Source organism: Dromiciops gliroides, chromosome 4 (genome assembly GCF_019393635.1).
Source record: "Dromiciops gliroides isolate mDroGli1 chromosome 4, mDroGli1.pri, whole genome shotgun sequence".
Lineage (NCBI taxonomy): Eukaryota > Metazoa > Chordata > Mammalia > Microbiotheria > Microbiotheriidae > Dromiciops > Dromiciops gliroides.
Window position 1 is genome coordinate 12,524,702 of NC_057864.1, and position 22,140 is coordinate 12,546,841.

A 22,140-nucleotide genomic window follows, 5' to 3' on the forward strand; every position below is an offset into this window, starting at 1 on the left:
AGCTGTTGATTAATCTTTGCTTCCTCCTCTGTACTATGAGGAGCTTGGATCAGGTCACCTCTAAGCTCCCTTCCAAATCCAAATCAATGTTGGCCAGATTCCAGCCAAGCCACTTTTTCCTCATTTCCCAAACCAAGCTCGGTTTGACCCCAGTGAGAATCAGAGCCAGGTCCTGTGACTCTAACTAAACCCAATGCCCTTTCCACTATTCCATGTTAATGATCAATGGGAGAGGCAACTGAGCCCTTTTTCCTGACAATTAACTTTTCAAATGAATCACGGATAGAACATAATCCAGAAGAAAGAGCAATAGGTCTTGAGTCAGAGGACCTGGGTTCAAATTTCACTTATACATCCTTTACTAACTGTAGTTTTGAGTGAATCACTTAATCACTCAATTTCCTCAACTGTAAAATGAAGGGTTTGGACCACATGGCCTCTTTGATCTCTTCCAGACTTATATCTATGATCTTTGCTTCACCAATATATTAAATACTTCTTTTTTTTTTAGTGAGGCAATTGGGGTTAAGTGACTTGCCCAGGGTCACACAGCTAGTAAGTGTTAAGTGTCCGAGGCTGGATTTGAACCCAGGTACTCCTGAATCCAGGGCCAGTGCTCTATCCACTGCACCACTTAGCTGCCCCTAAATACTTCTTTTATGAGGGTTTTCACTTTTCTTGGTCCATATCTATATATTGATTAATGGACCACACCAATCAATGATGTCTTTTAGGCAGTGATCATGAAGAGGATGAAGCAATTTGTTTTGACTTCTGCATTTCTTCCTGTCCTGTTTTCTGTAGGTGAAGGCAGAACTCATTCCAGGGACAGAAAAAGAAATAAGGTCTTTTAATAGGGGCACTTAAAACACAGACACAAAACCCTCTAAGAATAGTCCAATCTCTGTGATTGAAGAAGACCCCTTTCAAACCATAACCCCCAGTTCACAACCCCTAATACGATGCTCCCAAACCCTCTTGCATCCATCCCCCTTCCGAGTTGGCATCTTAATGCTCCTTTGCCATAGACTGAGAGATACTCAAAGAACAGGAAGAATCTTCCTGGTGCCTAGAAACTGATAAAAAGAATAAAACACAGGTTGTATTACTCCTCCTTCCTCTTCTGCCTGTGGTTAAACGTGAAGGAGATTCTTGAACCTATAATTACATAATCATTGGTATCGCCACAAAAAGGCCAGTTCCTTTTGAAAAAGTTTCTTTCTAAACCCCCTAATTGGTATTATAGCTGCCTTACCACCCTGCCTTCCAGACATCACCACTAGGCTTGCCAGTTGCCAAGTCGCCTTTACTGTGCCAAGAATCGCATCATCATTTTTCCAAAGGGAGAGCTGGCTCCGAGATGGGTTGTTTATAGCCATACATTTCATATTTTTCCTGACTGTGTGTCACCATTAATGACAAAACCATGAAAAACGAGTTGAGATTGTCTCATTGACGTCAGAAGCACCTTGATGAATCCAGCGGACCCAAATCAGAGCGCCAATGTCTCGCTGCCCCGCCAACATCATGACATGCCAGTGGTTTCCATCCTTCTCTCTTTGATCTTGAAGGTTCTAGCACCGGTTATTTAAAAAATAAACACACTCTATAGAGATTCTCTGGATGGAGCCTCTGAAGAAAATAATACTTCGAACACCCCCAGGCTTTTGAAGTTTTAAGATAAAGAACTTTTCATTTCCTTTGATTTCATATCACACAGCTCTATAGGTAATCACTCTCCTTTCTTCTTTCTCTCCTCCACTCTCCCACCCTCCCTATTTCCTTTTTCCCCCATCTATTTTCCTCCTCCCCATCTCTCTTCTCCCCTTCTCTTTCTTTTCCTCTTTTCTCTTCTCCTTTCCTCCTCTTTCCTGATCATCCTCTGCCTCCCTCTCTTTCTCTCCTCTCTGTTTTTCTCTTCTCTTTGTCTCTGTCCTTTCTGTGTCTGTCTCTCCTCTCTGCCTTCCTTCTCTTTCTCATTACATGCACACACACTCACATTCACACATTCACACTCACACTCACACAGACACAGACACACATACACAGTGGCATTTTTTTTTTGAGCTATTAAAATAGTTGACCAACACTTTTCCTTCACTAACAGTCCCTTTAGGGCAGAATCTGTTTCTTTTCATCTCCATCTTCTATCCCCCAGTGCAAAGCACCATTCCTTATACAACTACAAATCCATCTCTGATCTCTCTGATGTAGCCCCTCCCTCTAACATTACACAGCTCAAGCCATCCATTTGTGACTGTTGCTCACATGGTCTTCTCATAAGTTCTTCACAAGGGTTTTGGCCATAGCACAGAGGGCCCTTTTCAAAGATGTTCAGAGGATAGCACTGAAAAGAAAGTTGTGGTCTGTGCAGATCACTTCGAAAAACCTAAGAACTCTGACCCACACATTGACCAACCATGTTTCTAGGGGATAGATGGTGAAGCCTGCTGCTCACCTCTTGACAGAAAAGGATTCAAGATATAGATTCAAGATATAGAATGAGACAAACATGGGAATCTTCTTTGCATGAATATGAAATTTTGTTACAAGGTTTTTGTTCTTTTTTTCCCTTTCAGTGGTGGAGGAGGTAGATAAAATAATTTTCTGTTAATTACAATTTAAATATGATTTAAAAAAAGATATGGTCTGTTCATTGGTTGTCTTTGTTCTTGTTATATGCCCAGGCCATCTTACTTTTTGATCAGATTCTTCTTTGATGACATTCTTCTTTCTCTCTTCCACTCTCTTGCTCTCCCTCTATCCCCTTTCCCTCCCCCCCTCTATTTTCCTTCTCCCCATCTTTCTCTTCTCCCCTTCTCTTTCTTTTCCCCTTCTCTCTTCTCCTATCATCCTCTTTCCTGCTGGAGAATTACTATAGGAAAGCTCCGCCATGAGGAGAAGATGTCTGAGGGCAAGCCAAGCAGTTTTCCTTGGCGTCAGGAAGTGGCGTTTGCTTGGGCGTACTGTCTATAAAAGAGGCAAGGCTTGCTCTCTCAGGCTCTTTCATCTGGACTCTCATGGAGAGTGGAGCTAAATGCGCTCTCCCTTTGATAAATAGATGAATCTAGGCCTCTTTTTCTCTCTCTTCACCAAATTCTTATTCTCCTTAATAAATGCTTAAAAGGCTAACTCTTGCTAAAGCTTATAATTTATTGGCGACCACTCAATAGATACTTTAGACAAGCTAGAATTTTAGCTTGTTACATGGGTAACATGGTATAGTCTCCTCACATCCAACACAAGCCCAATACCATTGTTCAACCCATTCTCTCCATCCCTTCCTGTCTTCTACAGCATAAAAAATCCATTATTTATTTATTTTTTTAAATTTTGCCTCCCTGGGTCCTTGTAACGATCAAATAAGATAGCATTTGTAAAGTGCTTTGCAAACCTTAAAGCACTATATAAATATTATAATTATTGAGCCCTCCTGGGGCCCAATTTCTCCATCTGTAAAATGAGGGAATTGGACTTAAAGACACCTGAGGTCACTTCTTGGTCTAAATTTATGAACCTCTAATCTCTCCCATGTTTCCTCTCAAACTCATGAATTCTGCAGAAGATAGTCTTAGAATTTGGAACTAAAACTGCCATCCAATGGAAGACACCAAACAATCCAACAAGAAAATCCTCAGTGACCAGCACAATATGTTGTATTTATGTTTTAATACTCTAGTAGGTCTATAGTCCTTCCAGTGGTACTGATTGCAATCCATTCATTATTTAGCACCTACTATATGCTACATGTTGTGTTAGGTACTAGACATGCAGAAATAAAAATGAAACTAAGCCCTGTTCTCCAAGAAATCTCATTCAATTAGTTCCATTTTACTCTGAGAAGACACCTCATGGTGGATCATGCGCAATTGAAGCAGAAGAGGGCAGGTGTTTGCAAGAAACCTTTGCAGAACAAACTGGACCTTCTCCAGGAGAGATTATCTATCATCCAGAGAAAGACTTTGACTTCACACCTGGGGAGGAGGTAGTTGTGGGTGGGAGCTAATAGTCCATGGGTTGGATCTGAGCAGAAGGGGGCTAACAGATATGGCGGAGCCCAAGCAGCTGGGATCCCGCAGGCCAGATGGGGATTGATGGATGCAGCCTTTTGAAGTTAACTCCTTGAGAGTTCATTTGGGCCCAACCAGCTGAGGTCAGGGCCCAAGATGAATGCAGCTGTGCCTCACCCCCTTGTTCTCGGAATTCTAACCACCACAGATCCATCAACTTCTGACACGTCAGCACACGTGGATTGGCTAGCTCTCCTACAACTACTCCTTGGACTTGGTTTTACAAAGAAAAAAAAATACTGAGCACACACTCCTGCATTTGGAAACCATCCACGGGGTCATGTTTTGGGTGACAAATTCAGGTTTTCAAACAGAAGTTATGCATTTACACAGATTCGGAACAAAGGGACCACATTTATAAGAGTCCACTAAATCCGAGCAGTGCATCCTACCTTGGAGATTAACTCTGGAGACAGGAGGCTGGGTAGCAGCTGGAGACCTCCTATGGGGGAAGAGGGAGAGAGGGAGAGAGTGAGAGAGAGTGAGGGATAGAGAGAGAGACAGAAAAGAAGAAGAAGAAGGAGGAGAAGGAGAAGGAGAAGGAGAAGGAGAAGGAGAAGGAGAAGGAGAAGGAGGAGGAGGAGGAGGAGGAGGAGGAGGAGGAGGAGGAGGAGGAGGAGGAGAAGGAGAAGGAGAAGGAGAAGGAGAAGGAGAAGGAGAAGGAGAAGGAGGAGGAGAAGAACAATAGCAACAAAAAGAAGGAGGAGAAGAAAAGAGAAGAGAGAGGGAGGGAGGAGAGAGAGAGAGAGAGAGAGAGAGAGAGAGAGAGAGAGAGAGAGAGAGAGAGAAAGAGAGAGAGAGAGAGAGAGAGAGAGAGAGAGAGAGAGAGAGAGAGAGAGAGAGAGAAGATTCATTAATCTGTAACCATGAGGGCAACATAGCTCACAAGGGGACCATGGGGATCATTTGGCTGACTCTCCTATGAGGAAGTGATTTTGATCACTTTGATCCTATTGAAGTGATTTTATACATACAACTGGACACAATGTGAGTGCTGGAAGCCAAACGCTTCCAAAATGAGACAAAGGATGTTTGCAATTTTCTCACTATCTCCATGCCCTGGAATTTCCCTATATAGTACTTCAGGAACCTCAGACTTTCCAGGAAGGAAGTCATTTACCCTAGCTCCCCAGTCAACCTTGTTCCTGGCTTTCCCCTCACCCCTTGGTTTTGTGGTTGTACTTTTGCTTATCAAAGGTGGGGGCCTCAGGAGATTTCCACGATTACTCAGGAATTGTTATGTTGAATTGTATCTCCATAGTCATCTCTTCCTGTAAGATCCTAGAATGTCAGACCTGGCAGCACCTCGGTATAGATCCTCGGAGCAGGGAGGTGACATGCAAAGAGCACTGGATTTAGACTCAGGGATCCTGAGTTCAAATCTCACTGATTTTGAGCATGTCACTTAACCCGGATGAGCCTCATTTTTCTCTTCTCTAAAATGAAAGGTTTTTTTAAAAACAATATGGCCTCTGAGGTCCTCAGTTCTAGATCTTTCACAGTAACTTGACTTCTCTGGGTCTCAGTTTCCTCATCTGTAAGGGGGATGGTGGGCCCACCTGACCTCCAAGAGTCTCTTTGAGTTCTAGGTTTATGTTCCTCTGACCAATTTCAAGGTCTGTAAAGCACTTCCCTCAAAACAATGCCACGAGCAAGTGACAAATATGAGAGGCCCGTTAACCAGATGAGAAAACAGTCCTGGGAAAGGGCAGGAACTGACCTGGATCCCTCCTAAGAGTCACCCTCTAGGCCAGAATTCAAACCAAACCAAGTATTCATTCTTCTAGATCATTCTAGCCCACCCTCCTATCCCATAGATTGGGAAAAGTCTACCCAGAGTGGAGGAGAGCTTTTGCTTGGGTCACACAGCTAATAAGTGTCCTGTCTGGGACTCCATCCTCCCAAGCTTTCACTCCTTCCCACAGTGACCTGGATGATCATTATTGTATGTGTGAAATAACCAAAGCATGTTTGAATAAAAAATTAGAAAGATGCAAATAGCCTGTGCTTGTATTGCCTGAGTACTGAGGGAGGCTCCTTAGGAGATGGGGCATCCAGTGTGAACCCTCATTATGTTTCACAAATTATTATGGTCAGATTTTCCGGCTCCTAGTCTTAGTCTTAATTATCATTAATGTTTGCAGTCATAATAGTAACCTTTTAAAGCCACATATGTGATTTCACTGGTGCAGGGGGCTTTTATACTTTGTGAGTCAGGAAGGAGTGGACAATGGGATTCTTGCGGTCCAGCCCCTGTCAATGTAGCTTGTTTGCCCAAGGTGTTCAACTTTCAGACAGGAAGTCATTTACACATGGCATTTGGGGGAAGTGACGGATGTTAGGTGATGATGAAGATGATGAGGATGACGTCAGTGATAGCAGGATCAGGAAAAAATAATTTTTCCCAATCCACAAGGGAATACTGCAAAGACAAGACCGCTAGACTCGCTTGGGGTCAGAAAATCATGACGTGAACTTTAGCAAGAGTAATGGATTTAGAATTGGAGGACTTCCTTTGCCACTTGAACCTTTGGGCAAATGAATCCACCTGATTTTGGGCAAGTCTCTGAACCTACCTGCCTCAGTTTACCCATCTGTAAAAGGACGGTGTTGGTTGGTCTGAGTTCTAAGGTCCCTTCCAGCTTGTAAATCTCTAACATTGGCTTTGTTACTCACTAGGCAGGTGCTCATGGAAAAATGGTAAGGTGGCTCTGATATCAGAAGACTGGGGTTCAAATCCTGACTCAGATATGTGACCTTGGATGAGTCACTCAATGTCCCAGGACTCAGTTTCCCCAATTATAAAACAGGGATCTTCACAATACCTTCCTTCCAGTTTTGTTGTGAGGAAAGAATGGTGTAAACTCTAAAAGCATCCCAGAGATGGGGATTATCATTGAGTCTGGACCTGTGACTTCATTAGTACGGGGAACTGGCTCCAAGTGTGGGAAGCCCTGCCAGTCACAGAATGTCCCTGTGACTTGGTAGGAGCCCACAGCTATAGTGTGTCAGAAGTGAGACCTGAACCTGCACCCTCCTTACCCAGAGGCCAGCCCTCTATCCATTTCACCTTGCTGCTGATGGTGATTATTAATTAGCAGGGAGGGATATTAGTATAACTGAAAGAGAATCAGACTTGGTGTCAGGGGAGACCCAGCTTCAAATCACCCTCCATAGCTACTAACTTACTAGGCCTCTGCTAAGCCTTTGACAGAGTGTAGTTTTCCTTTCTAGACTTAGTTTCCCCATCCACAAGATGAGGATTGTGATATTTATAGTATCTTACAGAGATGATATGGGGCTCCAATGAGGTAAACTAAGTATAGAAAGAATTGTAAATGCTATAGAAATACTGGTTAATTTGCCACCACCACTACCACCACCACTACCACCACTAATCATAATGCTAGCTTGTCTTTTGATGTTGCTTTAAGGCTTATAAGGATTGTTCTTCAAATCACACAGAGCCTGACATATAGGGAGGGCTAATAAATGCTTGTTGATTGACTGATTGATGTCACCATGGATCCTGAGTTGGAAGCAGCCTTAGGGGACCAACCACCTAGGCCAGCCTCCTCATTTTGCAGACAAGGAGTGAAGTAATGAGAGGCAGGTTGGCCATTCACAGGTAGACAAAGTGGAAGAGTAGAAAGAGGGCACTTGAATTCAAATCCTCTCTGCTGAGATTTATCTGAGCCTCATTTTCTTTCTCTATTGGGGGGGGGTGGTCAAGTTGACCTCTGTGACCCTTTCCAGCTTTGAATCTATGATCCCATCAATTTAAGAGTATTATTTTTTTAGAAGGATCATGTACCATTGGATTAAAAGCATCTCAACACCACCATATTAAATTATTTTGCATCATTCTGCCCCCTTCCCCCATGTCATAAGTGAGGGTAGGGCAGCGGTCAAAGCATGTCAAGTTCTTGCTTCCAACCTGCCTCTTCCCAAGCTCAATGAGGCATCCCCTCACCTATTCTCTATGGTGTAATGAAGCTGGTGTGTGTGTGTGTGTGTGTGTGTGTGTGTGTGTGTGTGATAATTGAACTGAATTGGCAAGTAGGGACACCCACCATGTTTTTAGAACCCCCTCTCTCTGCCTCTCTTCCACTGCCCCCAGGATCTTTAAAAAAACATTTATTTGAACTTGAAATCCAAAAGAAAAAAAGGCTGATCAAGGCCTGCACCTGGACATATTTCCCTGGAAGGGAACCCAAAAAGAACATGGGGATTTTCACTATTTGGGTGGTAAAATTCAGGATGATGTTGGCTCGATTTCCTATAGTGTGACCCATGGTTACAGTGGGGGAAGAGACAGGACACTTTGTGCCTGGTTTCCTTGGATTGGTTCTTTTCTCTAACAAAATCTCCATTTGACACATTTCATGGAATTCGATTCAACGCAAGGAAATAAGCACTTATAAGTGTCTAGTTGCCTAAAAAATGAAAGCTAAATTAGAATTGGGAAGCTAGGGGGCACCATAGCGCATAGAGAACCCAGCCTAGAGTCACTAGCTGTCTTGCACTGGACACAATGTTGGCAGATTCCAATGGTAAGTGCTATTAACATTTATAATTCTAATAGATTGTAAGGATCCTGAGGGCAGGGACTGTTTCATGGTGGTCTATATATCGTCAGTGCCTAGCACAGTGTTTAATAAACGCTTGGGACAACAGTGGAAAGGGCATCGGCTTTGGAGTCGAAGGACCTGGGTTCAAATCTCTCTTTCGTCAGTTACTATGTGTGTAGTATCAGGTAATTCACTTAACTTCCAAGTGGGCAAGTCACTTAACCCTGTTTGCCTCACTTTCCACTTCTGTAAAAGAAGCTGGAGAAGGAAATGGTGAATCATTCTGATATCTTTGCCAAGAAAACCTAAAATGGGGTCACAGAGTCAGACACGACTGAAATGACTGAACAACAACAAAAAGTTAGAACTGAAACCAAGACAGGGTGATTCAGGTTTTGTCTCAGGAAGATGGAATTTAGAGGACATTGAAAACACTGGGGTGTCCCCAATGATTGAAGCAATGAGCAAGGTATTAGGGAGCTTCCAAACAATGCAAGTTCAAACCTGCTAGGCACTTCATGGACTTCCCTAGAAATCCAGGGATCCAAGCCCATATCTTCTGAGAGCCGGGCTTGGCCAGCCAAAATCCATCATAGAGGGAGATGCTAAATTCCAGTTAGAGGTTAATGAAACTAAGGCTGTATTCTTCTTTTTCCCCATTCAAGTGCATGGGCCCTGAGATCTGTTCACAGAATTCCTGATTTAGAGAGTTAATTACCCAGGGCACTAAGACATTCAATGACCTGTTCAGGGTCACATGGCTGGTATGGACTTGAACCTTGATGCTGAGGCCAGCTTGCTATCTACTATCCCCTGTTTCCCTTTATGTTAGCTAGCAAGAGTAAGGGATTAAAACAGGAGACTGCCCAAAGGGCCTCACCCTAGGGGACCCCCTTCCCTGCTCTCTCCTCTGGCAGTGACCGCTCCAACTCCTGTGGATGTGTTCTAGAATTGGGCTTTGAGTCCCGAAGCCAGATCCTCCCCCTGTTTGCCACCCCCCCCAAGCCCCCAGCCCCAGCTGTAGTTGAATTCATCCAACAAAGTTGATTGGTCTGTGACTCCTACATCCCAGACCCTCGCTGGGAAGGTTGCCATTTGCACCAAAATTGCTACTGTCATTAAGGAATCTTCCAGCTCTAATTTTCTATAAAGAGAGTAAGCTTTGTGAGAGCAGGACTCGTCGTACTCATCAATCTCATCTCCCCCAGAGGCTGAACTCATAGAAGGCACTTAATAATTTTGGCTGATTCTAATGATAAGTCCTATGAATATACTCCTGATAGAATGTCAGGATCTTGGGGGCAGGGACCGTCTCGCTCTTGTCTGTGTCCCTGCAGTGCCTATAGCTGTGTTTAATGCATATTTGGGACTGGTGCAAAGGGCATTGGCTTTGGAATTGGAGGATCTGGGTTCAAATCCCTCTTTTGTTGGCCAGTTGTTTCAGTTGTGTAACCCATTTGGTGTTTTCTTGGCAAAGATGGTTTGCCTTTTCCTTCTCCAGCTCATTTTACAGATGAGATGGTTGTTTGTCCTTTGTTCTCAAAGAGGACCATGACTGAGACAGACAGGATTAAGTGACTTGCCCAGAGTCACACAGATAGTAAGTGTCCTAGGCTGGATTTGAACTAGGAAGATGATTCTTTCTGACCCTGGCACTTTCTGCACTATGGTACCCCCTAGTCACCCAATCCCTTTTCTGTCAATTGCTATGTTTGTGGCATCACTCAATTCACTTAACTTCCAAGTGTAGTAGAGGGCTTGGTATGTAGCTAGAAGACTTGGGTTCAAATTTTGCCCCTAACTCTTAACTACCAGTAAGACCTAGGGAACCTTCCCCAGCCTCAGCTCCCTTTCTTGAAGAAGGAGCAGGGTTGGGTTCCCTTCTGAAACATGATAAAGGGCACCACCTTGTGGTGCAGCAACGAAAGGCACATCACCTTCAAAAATGCTTTTAGAATCTTAAGGTGGAGGAGTCTTTCTTTGGAAGCGCTTTGCCTTAATCCAAATTCTTATCTTATAATGGAGGAAACTGAGTCCTGAGTAAATGATAGGAATTAATCTAGGCTACACAGAAAATAAATGAGAAGCTGAGATTCAAACCCAGGCCAAAGGGCCGTGAGGAAACACACTTTTATTAAACATCAAGCATGTGCTAATCACTTTGCAAATATTTTCTCAGCTGATAATAGGGTCATTTATTAAGAGCTAGAAGTGACCTTAAGTGCCACCCCCTTCATTTTAAAGACAAGGAAACTGAGCCCAGTTTAAGAAACTTACCCAAGGACAGAACGTCCATGGAGACCAGAGCCAGGATTCGCACCCAGGTTCCCTAACTCCAAAGGCTATTTTTTTTTTTTCATGAATGTCCCTGTCTAAATTCACAAAATCAACTGCACTTACTTGTTGGCTGCTACATGGAGATTGGTCAGAAGGGTGAAGTTATTTCTCACGCTTCGCAAGCTGGCGAGGACCTGGAAAGAGAATCAGTATAAAGTTCGGGAATTTAAATATGGCGATGCAACATTGTGAGGGCCTGGTGTATTTGAGAATGAAGGATGGCTAGGCAAGTCAGGATCGAGTCTCATACTCACCTGTGCAAAAGGTGTTACAATCAAGTCGTCACCATGTCTAGTAAGAAAGAAGAAAGAAAAAGAAGGTATTAGAAATGATTCCAAACATTGTAGCATGCAGGGGAATAGTTGGGTTATAACTAGGACTGGGTAACCAAGGTGTTGCCTCAGGGTACTAAAATTTAGAGGCCACCAATAGCATAACCACAGAGTCTTCTTCTTCCTCCCTTCCTTCTCTAGCTTCTCAGCAGTGGCCAAGTCCTTCAGCTGAGTAGAAACCTTGTGGGTTATTCTGGGGAGCATCAGCCCCTTCCCCGGGTACAAAAATATTTAGTTTTAACTCTAGAGAATAGAAATGATACCAACATTCCATCCACTTGGGAACCACCATAACAATAGCAGACATATAAAGATACAGATCTCAGAACAGAAATCATTGTGGCTTCATTGTCCCGGGTTGGTAATGGCTATGTGAGTTCTCCTTATTAAGAAACCTACCAGGCTCATGGTCATATGAAGTAACTAGCTTGGCCTCCAGAAATTCAATAGAACTGGTGAATTTTGTTGACAGAAGCCAGAAAATTGAAAGGGAGGGCTGTTTTCTCTTTGCCTCCCCCCTCCTCTTTCTCTTCTCTCTGTCTCTCTGTCTCCATGGCTCTGTGTCTCTCCCTTCCTCCCTCCCTTTCTCTCCCCCTCTCTTTCCCTCACTTTCTCTTTTACCTATTTTTCTCCCTTCCCCCTCTTCTTTCTCCCCTCTCTGTCTCTGTCTCTTGGGCATACAGGGTACAACTCTGGAAAAAAAGGCCTCACAGTCTGGAGAAAGGTTAACTGTGAGTTTCCTGGCTTTTGTGGAAGGGAATGGCAGCCTTAGGGCTGCTGAAACACCGGCTTGCTGTCTGGGAATCCCATTACTTTTGTTTTTAAGGTGACTTTTCAAAGGCACTCGGTGGAAGCCTGCCCGCTTTCTTGAGTCTTTTAGACAAAAACTCAGGATGGGCTTTTGCAAATGTCTAGTTGGGAAAAGCCAAATATAGACTAAGATGCTTTCAGAAGTGATTTTCTTAATAGGCGCATGCTTGGCTATGACTTCTTTGGTCCCTATTCAGCTAAACTTCTACTTGGGTCTCTAGAAGTCGTGCCTGAGCAAGGATTAGGAGCCAGCTAACATTTTGTACAGTAGATACCCGTGTGAGTCCTGCCAGTGAGCTGGCAGTCACTGAGGGTTCTCTCCCCTTTTATTCCTCCCGAGAACAATTCATTCTCCCATCTTCCTTCTAAACCAGATCCTTCCTTTTTTATTTGTCTTGGATTTTTCTTTTTCTTTTTCTATTGTCCAGGACATGACTGTCTTCCTGTGACCTTTTTACCAAGGGGAAGGATGACATCAATCAATCACTGGGCATTTGCTAAGCATTGTTAGGAGCTAAGAACATACAGACATAAATGAAACAGTCCCTGCCCTCAGGAAACTTGCAATCAATTGGAGAGATAACACATATATACACAAGTCTATGCAAAATAAAAACAAGTAGCCCTCAGGAATTCATGATCCCATATGAGGTTTTCTTTTTTTTTGCAGGCAATGGGAGTTAAGTGACTTGCCTAGGGTCACACAGCTAGTAAGTGTCAAGTGTCTGAGGCCAGATTTTAACTCAGGTCCTCCTGAATCCAGGGCTGGTACTTTTATCACTGCACCATCTAGCTGTCTCTTGAGGTTTTCTTGACAGAGACACTGGAGGGGTTTGCCATTTGCTTCTCCTGCTCATTTGACAGATGAGGAAACTGAGGCAAACAGGGTGAAGTGACTTGCCCAGGGTTACACAGCTAGGAAGCATCTGAGGCCAGATTTGAACTCATGAGGATGAGTCTGCCTGACTTTAGGCCTCGTGCTCCATGTGGCACTGTCTAGCTGCCAGACTATTAGGAGGTAGCATAGCTGATGGGGGAGGAAGAGTCAGAGAGGGCTTCAGGGAGGAGGTGATATTTGAAGGACATGAGTATTCACAGAGGTGAAGCTGAACCAAAGGCCCCTTGGGCAGCCTGTGCAAAGAGCAGCAAGAAGGAGGAGTCATTGGAAGGGTGTGAAGGAAGTCCAGAGGTCATCTGGAATATTCCCAGCATGGAGAGATGTCTGGCTTTGGAGTCAGGTTCCATTCCTGACGTCACTACTTATTCCCTGTGTCACTTGGGGCAATTTGCTTCAAAGCGAGCCTCAGTCTGCTCATCTGGAGGAGAAAAGGTTTGTTGTTACAGGACCTGAGTCCAATTCTGACAATGTGAGACCTTGGGCAAGTCATTATTTACCTCCCTGGGCCTCCATCTATTATGTAGATTTCATTCCATAAAATGAAAGTGACTGGGCCAGCTAGGTGGTACAGTGGATAGAGCACCGGCCCTGGATTCAGGAGGACCTGAGTTCAAATCCAGCCTCAGACACTTGACACTTACTAGCTGTGTGACCCTGGGCAAGTTACCTAACCCCAACTGCCTCACCAAAAAAAAAAAAAATTTTGAAAGTGATTATAAACAAATGTAAAGCCTCACTCTTGGGTTCAGAACAGGTTGTATCCCCTAATTGGATGGAAACTCACTGAGGGTAGGGACCACTTCATTTTAAAATTCCTAACCCTAACAGCAGCACAATTTCTGACACACACTAGGCACTTTAATAATCGCTTATGGGTTGGGTGATATGGTTCACACCAGGTAACAGATATGAAATCTCTTTATAAACTACAAAGTGCTTTACTAAGGTTTTTTTTTAAATTATCAAGGTTTTAAAAAAAATCTTATTTTGATTAAATAACAATTATTAAAGTACATTATTATCTTTATAAACTTCACTTTGGATATGAATATCATAGCTGTTTATTATGGAATAAATATAAAATTGCATTTAAATATAAAATCAAATACAAAGTGTATTATGAATTAAATATAAACAATATAAAGTTTAATCAATTTTTTAAAAAATGACCCATGTCTGGCCATTCTCTTGCAAACCACTTCTGAAGGGGTTGGAACATGGCTGGAAGCCTGCCAGAACAGTGCGTGAGCGCCATCTGGTGGCTCAACTAATGTGGACCACTCATCTCCCTCCTCCAGCTCTGTGAACACGCTGCTCGCTCCCCATTCACTTCTTCCCTCACTCTGTTCCCTGTGCTACTTAGGGTTTTTGTTAAAGACTGTTCAGATGCTGCTTCCTATAGCGTCCTGATCTTCCTAGTGGTCAGCGTTCTTCTTTTTCAAATGACTGCATTTATTTCTCTTGCATATATCTTGCATCTGATAGTAGAATACAAACTTCTTCAGGACCAGGATGTCCTCATTTTTGAATCCACAGTTCCTTGCACATAGTAGGCACTTATTAATTACTTATTGAGCCATTTAATTGAATTAAACCAGCATACTGCAAACATACAGCGCCACATGCAAACTCATCTCTTGGCTAAAAGATGGGTCAAAAGTGTCCCCATTATATTTTTCAAGATTTCATTCATTCTTTCTTCTTTCTCCTCTTCTCTTCATGGTGTAGCCTCAGTTCAGATGCTCAGAAAACTGTCTGACTTCAAGATGCCCATGGATTCTGTTCAGAGGAGCATAGATTTTTAGAGCTGGGGCTTTAGAGATCAGTGAGTCCAATTCTCTCATTTTATATGGGAGGAAACGGAGGCACAAATTGATGTCCAGAAAGTACAAGAAAGAGAAGGAGTTTAATCTCAGGTTCTCTGGCTCCCAGTCCAGAGTTCCTCAAACTGGTCCCAGCTGGGTCTTTCAACTCCCTTCAGCACCAGAGCTATTCCAATCCAAGGCCCTGCTTACAGGGATGGGATAAGAAGAAATCCTTCCTCTTGAGCTTTTCTCAGATGGACAGAGGGTCAGCAGAAATAGTAACCAGAAGATTCTTGGCATGGGCTACATACCTTATGTGAATGAGGCAACATGGGAAGCAGCTAGCCACCTAGAGAGAAAGCAGGGAGAGCTGGGTTCAGATCTCACCAGTGACACTTACTAGCTCTGTGTCCTTTGGACAAGTCACTTCTTTCTGGGTTTCAGTTTCTTCATCTGTAAAATAGAAATCCCTGGGATAGCTTCTCCATAGGGTTATCATGGCGCTCAGATGAGATGATGCTGGTCACATGCCTTGACCATTTTAAAAGTTCCATACAAATGTCAATTTCTGAGTACGATTGGAAATGTGGACTTTGGTCTTTGAAATGTCATTTGGTTAAGTTCCTACTGTCAGCCAGGTATTGTGTTTTGCACTAGGGATACAGAGATTGTTGACTTTATAAAGCTCTGCCTCAGTTAAATTTAATTCACCCACAAGTCAAGACATCACCCTGTGATGTCAGTGGTCCTCTTAGAAAACAAAGGACCACCACCACCACCACCAACAACAACAAAACAGGAAACAGCCCTTGCCTTCAAGGAACTTATATCCATTGGAAGGAAACCACTTATTATGATGTAGTAGGTAAAATGTTGGATTTGAGTCAGGGAAAACTGGGTTAAAAGCCTGCTTCAGCTATTCAGCTATATGACCTGGGAAAGTCATATAACCACTATGTGCATCTGTCTCTTCATCTGGAAAGCAGGTGGTAGGATCTTGGATTCAGCATCAGGAAGACTAGAGTTCAAAGTTGGCCTCAGTTTTTGTATGTGTAAAATTGGGGTTAATAGTAGCACCTATCTCCTAGGGTTATTGTGAGAATAAAGTAAGAAAAGGCTTTGCAAACCTGAGAGTGGTATATAAATTCATTCTATCTGTCTGTCTGCCTGTCATCTATCTGTCTGTCTGTCTGTCATCTATCTGTCATCTATCTGTCTGTCATCTATCTGTCTGTCTGTCTGTCATCTATCTATCCGTATGTCTGTCTGTCTGTCATCTATCTGTCTGTCTGTCATCTATCTGTTGTAGTTATTGTTATTATCTGTAAATGAGGTCAAACTTTAATAGTCTCTGATGTGCATTCCAGTTTTAAACCCATGATTCTCTATGCACAAAAGAGATTCACAATGGACACAAAGTAAAAAGAGGACAGGGCTTGCAGAAGGCTTTTGGGGCCCTTAAAGAAGTGTCAGCAAGAGTTATTATGGCCCATTATTCAGAGGAGGAAAAGAAACCACTTATCTCTGGTGATATAGATACAATCTGGCATAGAACAGATTTGAACCCAGGTCTCTAGGCTGTCAAACATCATATGCCATAGTTATCTCCCAGAATCGTCGAAATATGAACAGGCAGAGATGACTTCTTGATCATCAGATGAATAAATGAAGGGGTGAATGAATAAGTGAACTTACGTGTGGGGAACAGAGTGATACAGTCACCTGATTGATTCTATCACCTGTTCTTGTAAAGGACAATGGAGGGCAGAGGAAAGGAAGGAATGTGCAGCAGAAGATAATGCTGGAGGGGAGGAGGATGCCAGGGTGGAGGCCACAGGACAGGTGGGGAAGTCACCTTTCTATGTCTTAGGAACCAAAGTGGTAGACTAACAGGGTAAGAGGTGTTTCCACATGTGGCCAGTGTCTTTTTTTGTTTGTTTGCTTAAGTATATTTGTTTACTTCTACGAAGGGTTCTGCTGGAGATGGAAATCCTTAGCATCCTGATGTGAACATGTGTATTATGGAAACCTTTTTTACATACACACATATACATACATACACACATGTATACACACATACACACATATACACATGTATACACACATATACATATACATGTATACACATACACACATATATACACACACACACATACATACATACACACATTTATATATACATACACACATATATACACACATATACAAACATAAACACACATATACACATACACATGCATATACATACATACACACACATATACACACATGTACACACATATATACACATACATACACACATATATACACACACATATATATACATACATACACACATATACATGCATGTGTGTATATAGTCTTTAATACAGTTTTAAGCTACTAAACTAGCAATATACACATATGCGTAGGTACATATTAACAGAAATAACTTTAGTAGCATAAAACAGCACTAAGACTTTAGGGACAGTGTGTTGGCTTGTGTGTGTGTGCATGTATGCAGACATATACACAGATATATTTGTATGTATTTTACAAGGAAGATAGGTGCTAGATTGTGGAAAACTTTGCATAATGGTATTTGATTTATACTTGAAAGATGAAGGGAGCCACTTAAGATTTCTGAGCAAAACATTTCTACACATAAAATAACTTATTATTTTGGCAGGGATATGAAGAAAGAATTGAGGGAAAGTGAGAGTAGGGTCAGGAAGACCTGTAAGGAAGATACTGAATCCAGGCAAGTGGTAATAAAGATGGGTATTCAGGAGCTTGTCCTGTGAGGGCTGTTTTGGAGATGAGATCAATGGGTACCTGCTCACTGATTGGCCATGAAAAGTTACATGTCCAGCTGACATGAGGATGAGAGAATTGACAAAAAGAATTCAAACTTATGAACTCAGAACATTATGTAAATGCTAGGGTTAGCCATAGAAATAGTGAAATCGGATGGAGAAGCAGGTGTGTGTGTGTGTGGGGGGTGGTATTATTTTAGGATGTCCTAAGTGAGGTGATAAAATGTTCAAGGGAGAGATGTCTTATAAGTAGTCAGTGATCTGGGTTCATAACTCAGGATGGGAAAACTACCTGGTGAGAGTCATTGACATAGATGAAGCTGAATGAGTGAATGAGATGGTCAAGGGGCACAAGACAGACTTCAGTGGTCATTCACAATAATTCAGGAATACTGAGTTGTGCCTGCTGATGATTCCTATAGAAGCTGTTGGGGATTTCCTCACAGGCTCACAGATCTAGAACTGGCAGAGATCTCTGAGGTCATCCAAAGTCCAACCACTTGTTTTAGAGCTACAGTGTATGTTAAAGACTATCAAGCCCACATCCATTATTTTACAGTTGAGGAAACTGAGTCCCAGAGAGGTTAAGAAACACCACTAGCGAGTATCTGAATCAGGATTTGAACCCCGGTCTTCCCTGGTTCTGGGTTCATGCCCTTCATTCGAAGGTAACATGAGAGGACAGAGAAGGTGTGTCTTGACCAAGATCATGCCAGTAATGACAGGACTGGGATTTGAAAACAGAGTTCATGGGATACAGTGGAAAGAACTCTGTGTGTGTGTGTGTGTGTGTGTGTGTGTCTGTGTGCATATGTGTGTGTTTTGTTTTAAATAGCGTCAATAAATGAAGTAGGTGTGAGACTAGAAACCAGACAGCTTGTACTTACTGTTCGCTTGGAAGGGAAGAATTCCTAGACATGGCCTTTGGTGAAAGGTCATAGTCACTGTCGGACCTGTATAGGAATGATTCTCGACGTTGACTGTGCCCTGGGAAGGTGGTGTGTAACACAAGGCCGGAGGAAGAGCCCGCCTGTGGATCCAGGGGGCTTCGACCAGGAGACGGGCCATTTTCCACATCAAAACTGAAAAAGAAAAAAAGAAAAATGTAGTCACTTGTGGTCTGGGAAATGTCATCATTGTGAATAACCTCGGTGTTTACGTATCATCAGATATTAACAGAATTGTGCCCATTTCCCTGATCACCAGACTTTAATTGGGAATGAGACCCTGCTCACAGCCTTATGGTGGGAGATGGGTGGCTGGGTATAGCAGCAGTAGTAGTAGTAAACAATTGTTACTGATTAGTCAACAAACTAGTGAAGAGAAATTTAAGCATTGTCCAGTTGCCAGACACTATGCTAAACACTGGGTGTACAAAGGAGCTTACATTCTAATGGAAGGGAGTAGAAACAAATATCTATGTATCTAGAACAGAGACAGAATTTAATTTCAAGCGTAAGGCACTGGGGGAAGTGGAGAAACCAGGGAAGGCTTCCTGCAGAAGGTGGGATTTCAGCAGAGCCAGGAATGAAGTGAGGGAAGCTTCTAGGTAAAGGTGAGAAGAGGGAGATTATTCCAGGTATGGGGTGGGCCAATGCAAAGGCACAGTGCCCACATCTGGAGTGTCAGTCATAGATCAGTCAGTCAATAAACATTTATGAGGTACCTACTATGTGCTAGGGACTGTCTTTGCCCTCAAGGAACCACCAATCTAATGTGAGAGAAAACAAGAAATCAAATATGTATAAACAGGTTATACACAGTAGAAATAAGCCAAGTTGGGAAAGGCTTCCTGTAGAAGGTGGGATTTCAGATGGAACTCAAAAGAAGCCAGTAGCTGGAGGCATGAGGGAGAGCCTGAGGAAATGCCCAGAGCAGAGATAGAAGGTGTTGTTGAAGGACCCAAGAGGAGGGCAGTGCCCCTGGGTCGAGGAGGACATGTTAGAGAGTAAGGTGTGAAAGGACTGGAATGGTAGGAGTGTGGCTGGATAATAAAGGGCTCTGAATGCTCGACAGAGGGTTGTCTATTTGCTCCTGGAGGTGATAGGGAGCCGTGGAGTTTATTGAGTAGGGGATGGCACGGTTGGGCAAAAAATGCCATGTGGAGCTGGATACTAGTGTATGGTATAAGTAAAGTATAAGAAGTATGCAAAATAGATGGAAAGAATAAGACTGCAAAAGTATGAAGGTGCCAGATTGTAAAGGGACTTAAATGACAAAAATAGGATGTTATTGATCTTTTGATAATAGGGAGCCCCTGAAATTGAATGAGTGAGGGGAGGACTGTTACAGGGTCAAACCTTTGCTTTAAGGAAAAGCACTTTGGTGACTGTGGAGGATGGATTAGAGCTTAATTCCAATGCTTTCCCTCTTTGAATTATTTTCTATTTGCCCCGTGTATGGCTTGCTTTGTATATATTTGTTGGCATATTGTTCCACTTCCCATCAGATCATAAGCTCCTTGAAGGCAGGCACTGTATTTTGCCCCTTTTTGTAACCCTAGTCCTTGGCACAATGCCTGGCACATAGTAGGTATGTAATAAATTGAATTGAATTGAGCCTGAGGCTGGGAGACCAGTTAGAATGTTATTATAATGATGTAGGCAAATGGAAATGAAGATTGGAACAAGGTGGTGGCTGGGTGAGTAGAGAGAAGGCTGTAAAGGTAGAAGGGACGGGACTTGGCAAAGGATTGCATGTGGGAGACAAGTGTAAATCAGAAGTCACAACTTCTTTCGTTCACCTACGGGCACATTTTATAAGAACCAGGAGATGGCTCCTACCAGTTGCTGGGGGTCACATCTCCAAATCGTAACAGCAGACTGAGAATCTTCCAGTCTGATCACACAAAGTGCTTGCCAAGACATCCTTGGGGGTGAGGGTGAACTATGTTCACAGGATGAGAATTTTATGGCAAGCATGAATCAATGAATGAGCATCTATGAAGTATCTACCATGTGCCAGGCATTGCACTAGGTGCCAGGACAGTCTCTCCTATCAAGGTTCCTACATTCTATCATGACTTTAAAAGCAGCTAATCCAGGCATCTCAACTGAGCCCCAGGGGGGTGGGTGACCACTTATTGGGTATGTTTTAGTAGGGACTACTTTCTGGGATGGCTTGGATTGGAGAGGTCTTTTACAACTCTTAAAACCTGTAATTCTGGGAATAAATGGTTTCCCGTGGTCATTGCAGTAGTAAGTGGGAGAAGTAAGATTTGAACCCATGTCATCTGACTCTAAATACAGTCCTCTTCCCATTGTGGAATCACTGGCAGGTCACTGGCCTATGATAAACTATGGTATACATGGCTTTTACCTCAATCTGGTTTTGTTCTTTTACTTGAGACAAAACCAGAGCGAAATGTAGGGCCATGGGGAAGTCAGAGAAAAATTTCCCAGGCAATGATATAGAACTAAGAACAAGAACCAAGCTCCCTTCCTGCCAAATGCCTTGGTCACAATACAAAATTTATTGAGAGCAGAGGAGCTGGGAGCTAAGAATTTGATTACACAGAAGCACCTAAGAGTTTCCAGCTGATGAATCTCATAGTCTAATTAACCACAGACTATGAATATTTTCAGATGTTTATGGACAAACTCCCGCTATCCAAAAAACACCCACTGACTGATGAGATGAGGAACCAGCCTGAGGTGGAGCTGTATAAAGTATGCAAATGTAACCACAAAGCGATTTCATTAAACTCACATAGACCCACTTAACCTCTATAGCAGAGGCTCTATTTACTGGCGTTCATTGAAGGGATGGATGGTCCCAGACCACTTTTAGACTGTAGGAGACCTGTCTAGATACCAGATATGGATCATATCATACCAACCTGCCCAGGAAGTGACCCCTGTCCCAGAGCCCTGCTGAAGGGCTGACCCAACTCTTCCCTTGGCATTCTCCATCTGATTTCCCCATAGCGTTTAGGTGCCTAGATCCTCATTCACCATCATCCTCAGATTGGTGCTATCCTACTTGCTTAGAATCCATCTAAGCCTGCTTACTTACCGTACCGCAATGTTGACTGAAGGCACCTAGGATATTTACTTTGAAGAAGACAGGACTTGGTGGAGATTGGAATAGGGGAGGTAGGGATGGGGGTGGTTGTTCAACAATCACTGTCTGCAAATATTTCAAAACAGTCTGGTAAGTGAAAGAAGGTTTCAAGCCAACTTTCTTGACCCCAGAGGGCAGAGCTAAGAACAATGGGTGGACTGTAGACAGAGGGGTTTTGAGCCAGGTAAAGCAGAATCTCTGAACTATTACCTACTCCGGGATTGAATGGGCTTCATTATTGGAGAGTCAGTTTCCGGTCTATGGGGAGTTTCAGGAAGAGGTTCAGCAGTTTATGTTTCAGGTCAGGGTTGGGCCAGATGACTTCTAAGGTCCCTTCTAAGTGTAAGAGTTTACATTACCCGAGACTTGGGATTTCCCCAGGGCAGCATTGGTAGCAAACAATGACAATTTCCTGACTTTCCTGTTCTAGTCTGCCAATACTCTGCCCTTCTTTCCATCT

At 43.0% G+C, this 22,140-nt stretch overlaps 1 protein-coding gene across 5 annotated transcripts in view; it reads right to left on the reverse strand.

Annotated features, from left to right (window-relative positions):
* The window catches only part of PDE4B (phosphodiesterase 4B), a 660,822-nt gene that overhangs the window by 138,126 nt on the left and 500,556 nt on the right, over window positions 1-22,140 (reverse strand). For all 5 annotated transcript variants that reach the window (XM_044001361.1, XM_044001359.1, XM_044001362.1 and 2 more), the window contains 4 exons: window positions 18,506-18,700; window positions 11,233-11,269; window positions 11,042-11,112; window positions 4,463-4,512 (listed from right to left, as the gene is read on the reverse strand). In XM_044001361.1, coding sequence (XP_043857296.1) covers window positions 4,463-4,512; window positions 11,042-11,112; window positions 11,233-11,269; window positions 18,506-18,700 — 353 coding nt within the window. The remainder of the gene's footprint in view (window positions 1-4,462; window positions 4,513-11,041; window positions 11,113-11,232; window positions 11,270-18,505; window positions 18,701-22,140) is intronic.